Source organism: Halichondria panicea, chromosome 6 (assembly GCF_963675165.1).
Source record: "Halichondria panicea chromosome 6, odHalPani1.1, whole genome shotgun sequence".
NCBI classification, from domain to species: domain Eukaryota; kingdom Metazoa; phylum Porifera; class Demospongiae; order Suberitida; family Halichondriidae; genus Halichondria; species Halichondria panicea.
In genome coordinates, this window is record NC_087382.1 from 304,084 (window position 1) to 313,935 (window position 9,852).

Below are 9,852 nucleotides of genomic sequence, written 5' to 3' on the forward strand. Positions count from 1 at the left end.
TTATATGGGAAATGCTCACACATTTAAGTAGTAAAACAGACCACAGTGTGTACACAAAATCCATATAAGGAACGTGTAACGCTCTACGCTTTTACTGGTGTGTTGCAAAGATTCTGCAAACTCCAGTACTATACTGATTACAATTATCGTTGCATGTAAATTCACTTTCAATGTGTTTCATCCAAGCTTTGTATTTGTGCAGACAAAAGTAAATCCAGTATATAGAGAACTACGGATACCCCAAAAGAACGAAATACCGTATAGCGAGTAACTTGAATTGTGTATAATTATAACAGAATTGAGATTCAATTGCTGTAATTTGTTTGCTCACTAATAATTATAGTCGTATTAGTACAATTGAGTTTCGTCTCGCCGTTTTTAGTCCCCTGTGAAAATATAATTGTAGGTTAGCCATTATAATTCAAAATTATTGATCATTAATCCATGCAACTGCAGGCGGTATAATATTATCGAGTGGTGTATTGCAATGATTGAGTAATTTATTAAAATGATTGAGGGATTTATTATCATTGAGCGATGTAACACTACGTATACACATGACTCGGATTGTTAGCCATTCATGGAGGGATGTATATAACAACTCTACATTTATCCAGGGATGCACGTACCCAGTGTATATATAGCTAGGCGTGGCCCGGCCAATTGTTCAGAACCAGAGGAGGTTGGCCACAATTCATTCCACATTACTAGAATATCATTAGTAGAGAGTCAGCACAAATGTAAGAAGCACAGTTGAAGTAGTTCACATGGCCGTGTAGAGATTCACTGTGGGAAACCGCTCTCTGCAAATGGATAAATGTTTTAACACATCACTCTTCATAATTATAATACATCACTCATACCTGTTAAAATAATGATCATGCAACAATTAAACGAACGGTATAATTATCGTAATGGTTTACGTCAAAATGTACTGGTCAAAACAGTAATTATTGGTTCATTATAATTATTATAATAATGTATACAATTGCAACATCATATAGCTACATACACAGACAGGATGATTTCATATACAATGTCATATAGTTACCAGAAGACAACTTGTTTGTGCAGTGTATAATACTAGATTATGTCCTGCATTTAATTGTTAATAGTGAATTTTTTGCACATGTTATAAAGATTGCACAGTCAATACAAGCATAATTATATACACGACGTACAAAACAAAGTAAAAAAATACTATAGATTAATGACTTATACTCTAGACAGGAGTCTCTGTGTGCGATAAACTACTAATTTTCCTATGCGGAACAGTTTGTTCTTGGTTGAACCCGGGTTCATCTTGGTTGAATCCCTGAGCAGTGCTGGGTCTACGAATGGGGGCGGAGTCAGGACGTTGACGACGATCGTACTGGGTCTGAGATTGGACACGTTGAGGGGTGGAGCGGTTACTGCGGTTACTACTGGAAGGAGGACTCGAGTTCTGCAGGGGGTAAATAATTTTATGATCATTGAACGAGCGGTAGAAATACGTAAATTTAGCTAGGGGAGTATCTACGGTTGTAAGAGCTAGTATACGGTAAAGATCACTATAATCACAAGTGCTTTCTGTAGCTAAATAGTTCTGCCAACCACAACTGTTACAATGTCATAATGCTTTATTGCATAATCGCATGATATAATTATAATTGACTGTCATTATTCTGAAACTGAGCATTTGGAGAGGGAAGCCCCCCCCACTAGATGAAACCCTGACAACACTGATAACTTACTGTGGAGATTTTGTCCGAGTTGACAAGTACTGAGTACTTCTGATGGGACTTCTCGAGCTCTCTCAATCGTCGAGTGGTAGCCTGATGCTTGTTAGACAGTTTAATGTAACGCATCTCCCCTCGCTGGCACCTGGAGGCAAAGGAAAGACTCAATCATGATGATGATTTAAAAATAGAAACTCTGTGCATTAAAATAAACAGTATTTGAATGAAGTGAGGTGTGTACCTTCTACCACAAATCTAACAAAATCAACAATTAAATATCTCTCCCTCAAATAATAACTTATTAATTATGAGAGGTGAATAGTGCCAAAAGAAAACGAATTTGCTGTGTTAGGAGGCGGCGGTGTTTACTTGGTGGCGGCGGCTTAACCTCGAGGGTGGCGGCAGGTGTCAGTTGTTGGCGGCGGCTTAACCTCCAGGGTGGCGGCGAGTGTCAGTTGGTGACGGCAATGTGGTTGGTGGCGGCGGCTTAGCCTCGAAAATGTAAAGGCCAGCCGTGAAGTTAGAACCACTTGACCTTAGCTAATAGAGAAACAGAGGGTTGCTCCTGTGCTAGCTAGCCTCGAGACCATGAGCAGCCTGATATCAGGTCAGCGCTAGAGCAACTGTGGTCTTGACCACTCCACAATCCCTCCCAAACACTAAAAACAAGCTTGAGAAGTAGTCTGCCAATAATTAGTTAAGGTCAAGTGGTCCAACATTATCTTATTCACATCCACATTAATATATTCGAGGCTAAGCCGCCTCCACCAAGTAAACACCCGACGTAACCTCGAGGTTAAGCCGCCGCCACCGTAGATAGAGTCTCTACACTCTCATGCCGCCACCAAAAAACACCAGCCGCCACCATAGATAGAAGAAGGAAACAGCCTCCGCCACAATCGAGGTTAAGCCGCCGCCACCTAGTAAATACCCGCCGCCGCCGCCAGCAAGTAAACACCCGCCGCCACCTTCGAGGTTATGCCGCTGCCACCAAACAAACACCCCCCTCCTAAAAACATCCTCCTTTTGGCACTACTCACCCCTCATAATTAATTAGCTATTAATTTTGCCAAGTCCATATCAACGCCTCTAAAACTCCTCCCCTGGTACCCACCTCTCTAAAGCATGATGCAGCTTGCTCTCAGCCTCCAGTGTTTTCTGGTCTGCCAGTCTCAGAGAGAACCGCAGAGTCTGATCGCACTGTCGCAGGAGATCCACCGTGCTCGATAAGTCTTCCACCTGACGGGAGAGGCTGACGATGACCTCCTCGTACACTGCCACAGAGTCAGCTTCTTCTGTTGGGGAGTTCTGTTTGACCTGTGCACGTGCATTGTAATATACAGTCAACAGTTTGGGTTATTGTCTATTTACACTGTGGAAACTACATGTACGTATACAGTCATTAGTATAATCTCACAAGGAATACCTCACCTAAAACAAATTATTTTGTTGTTAAGGACAAATATATAATTATGAAGGAACATATTGTGCTTGTACATCCTATGCACCAAAATGGTCAATCTCTATGCTGACAGCGTATAGCAACAAATGCATGGCTAGCCAGCTAGATGTATAAATTATACTCACCAGTATCTGTAGTTGGTTGTGTAGGCTCTCCAAGGCTCCCATTCCTGCACCTTGAAACTCCTCCTCCAGCGGACCAGGGGACACGGAGCAGCGGGCATCTATTAGTGTGTGTGTGTGAGGGGAGTGTCAATATTATATTGGCCACCCACACATTAGCTTTCACGCATAATTATTATACACAGTACGGAACATCTTAGCTATAAGAGTGGAAATTAAACTTTAGAATTCCAAGAATCGATCTAATTACACTATACCTTCGAATATTTCTTTGTCTTCTCTCAGTTGAGATACCGACTCTCTCTAAAAGTAAATGAGCAAAAAATTAGTGACTAGTACTAATCCCTCGCTGAGTTGGGTGTGCCCCTGTAATTACTTACCTCTGAGGAGAAGCCTGAGTCTCGATACGTGTAGTTACCGGAACCACTGCTGGAATTACGAGCATGTCGTTTGGATGGTTGTCGTGGCAATGCACTGATTTGCTCCACACTGCTGCAAGAGTTGGAAACATCAAAACAGTGATTACACCAAACAGTGTACAACATATACAGTGCATGTAATAAAACAACACTGAAGCTGAAATTATCGATTTGGTTAATTATTCAAGCCACACAGTAAAAAGAAAACTTCTGCGTACAAATATCAACTGGCTTGTTCTTTTCATCTACATGAAATCCACGCCAAAATGTTGATATTTGAGAATCACGCGTGCTATACGATATCGTATAGTACAATGTATGTGCTTTTTAGGGTCAGTACATAATTATATTATAGGAAGTATAACTACACTATCCCAGTAGTAGGGGAAGCCTCGCTGTACAGAGCACTGGCTTCATGCTTTTATCTATAGTCATTTCTTAAAACCTTAGTTCCAATAGGACAAGAGTGATTCATAGTTCTATAATTATAGTGGTTGGATAATAGAACATCGAAAAACCAGCTGAGTGAGTAATTAGAATGGAATGAACACACAGCTGCACTTCAAAGTAGAACACAGCCATTCAGGTGGTCTAACCGGACGTATGAGCAGCACTACCATGGTGTCTTAACTTTCAGCATCTGTTAAACTGTCTAAAATGACACGAACCTACTGATATGTCAGGAATATGCCAAACAATTTAGAATCAGATGAAATTATTGCAAGCTGAGCCAGATCTATCTATCTCTAATGTGTACATATCTATAATTATGTGCACATGCACATGTAGCAGACGCATTGCAAAACAGTACGGCAACTTATGTACACATTGCGATAATAATATAAGCATTGAAATCATCCGCACCTTAATTAGAGATGCATATTTAACGTACCTTGGAGATTTGGGTGATTCTGTGGCGTGTCTGTTAGTTATCAGGTCCCCCGAGGCCGACGCCCCTCGAGGCTGTGGGGTGGAATAGAAAGAATGCTGTTTAATGGATCACATATTTATTGACTATGAAAAAGCAGAGTACACAAAATTAATGATACAGTGTATGTTTTACACTTATAGAACTAACACTATTGAGCTAGGTCACTCAAGGGGCACAACTATATATTATTACATGGGAGACAACAACATTTTCTTGCATATAGGAACAGTGTCATGCAGTCGAGTGAAACCTGTCTATATAGCGGTCACACCAACAGTGGCTGTAATAAAGAGGTGGCCTACAGGTCCTATGGAGACTTTGGGGCCTATTAACCTGGCTGTATTATAGAGGGTGTCCTGCTAACAGAGGTCCAAACACATGCTATGGAGACTTTGGGGCGCCTATTGGCTGTATTATAGAGGGTAACCAGGGAAAACAGATTTCAATCAATGTTGTCACACCACATCAACACCTACACATTTCACACACACAACACAGGTCATATCAGCTTACTTTGTAGTGGCTTAGTTTGTACAATTAGAACATTTCTGTGGTGAGATTATTAATGTGGCGCAGTTTAATGATCAATTGACCACGAAATCACATACAATCACATGAGGAATAATTGTGTACTGAAAAAGAATAATTATGTGTATACTGAACGAGACCAGGGAAGAACCTTTACTACGTACGCTTGCAAAACACGGGCACTGATAAAACTGCAATTGAAAATTAATCGACAGTCCCAAAGTTTTGAAAATAATAGTAATCGTATAATTAAGAAAATATGTCCTGGATGAGAATTCGCGTGCAGTGAGTGGGTGGGCTCGTACACTTCAAAGAATGAGACGTGTTCTTCACACTTGGTACAAAGTGAGAGTGGCTTTGATGTTCCCACACACCGCCCACGGTTATGTGTGCCCGGGCCAACCGACGGACACACACCCAACAGTTAGAGTGTCAACTATTGCATTAAGAATACGTGCTAGCTGGTGCCCCAAACTCTTTGTAATTACAGCTAAAATAAGCAGATAGATAAAACTTGAAGACTTCCTTCATTATAATTATACATATATAAGGGCTACACAAACGTTGCTTCTATAGTGAGTCTTGTCTATAGTGGTGGACCTTGTGCAGACCAACAGTGGCTAGCTGTAACAAAGAGATGGTCTGCTAATACTGGTCCAAACACATGCTATGGAGAGACTTTGGGCCCCATTAACCTGGCTAAAGAGGGTATGACCTGCTTATATAGGTTGACCACAATAGACATGCTTCACCGATAGAATACAGCAGAGAGTGTATATAAGCATACACAAGGAATAAGTATAGGCAATTCTAGTGAAGACTAAAGAATCTACAACCGTGCCAAGTACATGCAGATATTCCATACCAGCACTCGGAACAATAGAGACAAAAACAAAGACTCAATACTTATCCAACTGCTCTAATTATAACATCTCATGCAAAGAGAGATTTCACTTATGGAAATCACTTCATATACAGCGAGGTTGTAGACAATTATACACTAAAGAACTGGAGTTGATCTAACGCTCAGGAATGTTACGGTACAAAGCACAAGTCATAATTACGTTTATTTGGCGCATTGTAAACCAATTCCCAGTGGAAAACAAGCCAATAATGAATAAAGAAACTGTCCTGAAATAGGGGAGGCCTCCAGTTATGTTTAGAATTGTGGCTAGGGCAATTGGGTTCTACGCAATAGAAAAGACCTTTTGATGTGGTCAAAATAGTACACAACTTAATTGGGAACTTGACTACTCCAGTAGACTGTTAGTCTAGAGAGGGAAATTACTAAACTGGGGCCATTGACTGCCCAAAATAGCAATGAATAGTCTTTAATGACAGAACAGGACACACAAACACTTCTTTATTGGGCTGCATCCGTACGAGTCTCTTGAATAAATTAAATGCAGATGCTTGTATTAGCTAGGGACACACACACCCACACACACACACACGCGCTGTCAGAGCAATTAACACAATCTGAAACCTGAAGCAGATAAGTTTTCATACAAAGGCACAGCTAGGTGGCCTGCTAACACTGGTCCAAACACATGCTCTGTAGCTTTGAGACCCATCAACCTGACTGTATTCTATAACAGAGAGTGTACGCACTTGACCACAATAGACACGATGTACAGTCTGCAAGTAACACAGTACGACTATAGGCTTACAATAGAACGGCAGTATCTCTCATTATATTTCCTATACAGACAATAGCAGCACATGACCTTGTGATGTATAGCAGCACATGGTGCACTTGGCAACTGAATGCATTCTTGTTACGGTCTACAACTTAGCTCATGGTTACGGCAGGCAATGGTACGGCTTAGTAATCGGTTTACGCCAACTACGTATTGCCAACTACGTATTGCCACCACGGACTGACACTATAATAGGACCTGAGGCATATGCTACATGCAAGGAGTTCAACATTCTTTAAATAGCAGTAAACCAGGAAAGAACTTACAGAAAGGCAAGTAAGGGCCGGTACCAATTTATTTGATCACGTACTCTATATATATACAGCTACTCCATATACAGACACTATGTGCATGCATGTACACACACAAAGGTATAAAAGTTCAGTCAAAATTTGTGATTTCAGAATTTGAGTTGGCAGATGGCCACATTTATTGGGTGCATGGGTGTGGGAGGGTGTAATGACCAGAACATGGGTTGAGCTCATCCATCAACTGACTAGCCAGATACTATAATTTAAAACATTTATGTGATTAACGAGGAAATATCGCATTAAAGGCAATTATGAGCAATTAATTTCAATTATAGGAACAGGTCTGCAACATGAAGATTGCAAACACTGTGAGCTGTACTGTACTGCAACTACACATTCTTAATAAGCCCACGTATACTGTCAATACAAATGACTGCAAAAAACCCACACAAATGTGAAGTCAATGAAGCCTAGCTATAATGGTAGCAACACCGTAATTACGCCTGAATGTGGCTGTGATGCACGACAAGACAAGTTTCACTGTTGTGAGTTCAATACGGAAATATATCTTTCACTCTAGTAAAACATCAATAAAAAAAGTGTGCGATGTTGCAAAATCAAGGAAACAGGTGGCCATCATATTCACTAAATGCTATACAGACAGACAGACAGACGGACACGCACGCACGCATGCACCAGTGACGAAGTTGACCCGGCCAAAATTGATAACAGGGAATTGAAGACAGTACTACTGACAGACATAAACCACTGCAAGTCATCCAAAAGAAAGGCAGGTTTCCATAAAACCACTTAGGAAGACTACATAATTATATAACTATAGGGTCAGTAATACATTATTATAGAGAGTCAGACATTGAAAAAAACCGATTGAATAGCGATAAAACTAAAGTTGCAGACTTACAGAGAAAGGGTCCTCATGATCACTGTTAGAGCTGGCATCACCACCATAGTCCTCCTCTTCCTCCTCCGCCATTGACCTGCACAGGGGGTGGGGTCAGTTCTGTATTAAAGCGAGATATAGTGTTGTGTACTTTCCTAAGCTAAACTATCGCTGACCAATCAAAATGAATTACTTACACAAACAGATCAAGTTATTTCAGTGAAGCTCGCCTATTGTGGTCACATAAGAAGGTCAACCTCTATAATACAGCCAGGTTAATGACTCCGAAGTCTCCATAGCACGTATTTGGTTTGTTGTGTGCTTAGGAAAATAGTAACTAATTAGCTGGTGAATATAACCCCCTGCAACTACACCTGACATAAGTAGGTCACGGTTAATAATGAGGGCCCCCCCAAAGTGATTGGACGCATGTGTTAGGGTTGTTGTTACTTAGCTGGTGAATAATAAACCAGATTTATTTCCCCTTTAATTACATATGAGATAAGATAAACAGCTGGTGTCACGTACAAACTCATGACACCCGTAAGATTTATAAACTGAAGAAAATCGATGGGCTTCATTGGATGACCTATATGGATGTAATTACAAATACGTACATGGGAAGTTCAACACATAAGATTACTAGCGTTACGATTGCTGCGACCACTTCCGCAATATGGAAATACCTCTACAATAGTTACCTGACACTGACAAAGTGAGTGCCAATACTTGAGCCATATATTTGAATTAGGTGTCGCTAATCGAACTAATCACTTCCTTTTCTAGCACCTAATAATTAATGCCGTAGTACAGAGTGTTAAACGAAACGTGTGGCATGAAAAGAATAGAATAAAGATCTATATTATAAAGGGAGGTGCGTGGGTGGTTTAATTTCGGCTAGGTACAAAAAAAGTAACCCAGCAACCCGTTTAGCTACATGTAGGTCTAACCGTAATCCAGTAACTTGTCAGAACATGCTCACTCACTAAAACACTATTAAAAACTGCACTTTTATAGCCGGCGGATTGTACGTGGTTGCAGTGTCCACCTTAGAGTACTCTATAGTAAACATGGTAGACATACACATACCTCTTGACAGATCTAGGCCCAGTTGTACCAGTCATGGGTGAGTTTGTTGCGCTCCCATTCGTGCTACCGGATCCACTGTGCCCCTTGACAAAGAATCGGAACAGAGACGGACTTTTTGGACGAGATTTGGATTTCTCACGAAACGAAGACCTCTCAGAGTTGCTGCTGTTCGCGCGAGACAAGGTCCCAGAATTATTGGAATACTCGAGAGAATTTGTTCGAGAATGGCTGATCGTGTTTGCTGCAGCAGATTCAGTCGGTGCATTGGAGGAGGTAGAATTGTGGAGTGAGAAATGGACATCTTGTTTTGCAGTGGGGCTAGTGATTTGCTTGAGCACTGTGTTGTTAGCCCCAGGCCCAGGGGATACATCACCACAGGCCATAGGGTTAGCTAGCAACAGCCCTTCTTGAGTGGCAACTGAACCCAGATTGCTCTGAATGTCAATCTTCATGTGTTGACGGCTGCTTTTCTCCTTCTTGTAGGACTCCATTCTTTCTTGTCTTGTAGAAAATTGCGAATCAATATAAGAGGTTCTTTTTAAAGCTTTGCTTTGACTGAACTGTCCAATTACTGAAGTGCTAACGAGCTAAGTACTACAACCTACTGTACATGTGCTCGCAAAGAGTACAAGATTATGGTTTTTGTTTTGCTCTGCGGTTATACTAATGATATTCATACCCCGTTTGTGCGGGGGGGGGGGGGTGTATCCGCGCGTGTCTAGTAAATTTGG

General features: G+C 41.1%; 1 protein-coding gene across 2 annotated transcripts; it reads right to left on the reverse strand.

Moving 5' to 3' along the window:
- Window positions 1-1,100: 1,100 nt before the first annotated feature.
- LOC135337625 (uncharacterized) lies at window positions 1,101-9,787 on the reverse strand. Of its 2 annotated transcripts, none has more exons than XM_064533593.1 (9): window positions 9,122-9,787; window positions 8,054-8,129; window positions 4,614-4,684; window positions 3,683-3,791; window positions 3,560-3,605; window positions 3,306-3,403; window positions 2,833-3,035; window positions 1,734-1,863; window positions 1,101-1,444 (listed from the first exon to the last, which is right to left on the reverse strand). In XM_064533593.1, the coding sequence occupies exons 1-9, from the start codon at window positions 9,610-9,612 to the stop codon at window positions 1,223-1,225; spliced, it is 1,446 nt and encodes a 481-aa protein (XP_064389663.1). In that variant the 5' UTR covers window positions 9,613-9,787; the 3' UTR covers window positions 1,101-1,222. The 2 variants fall into 2 exon arrangements, with proteins under 2 accessions (XP_064389663.1, XP_064389662.1); XM_064533592.1 differs by having other exon boundaries at window positions 3,683-3,794.
- Window positions 9,788-9,852: the final 65 nt, after the last annotated feature.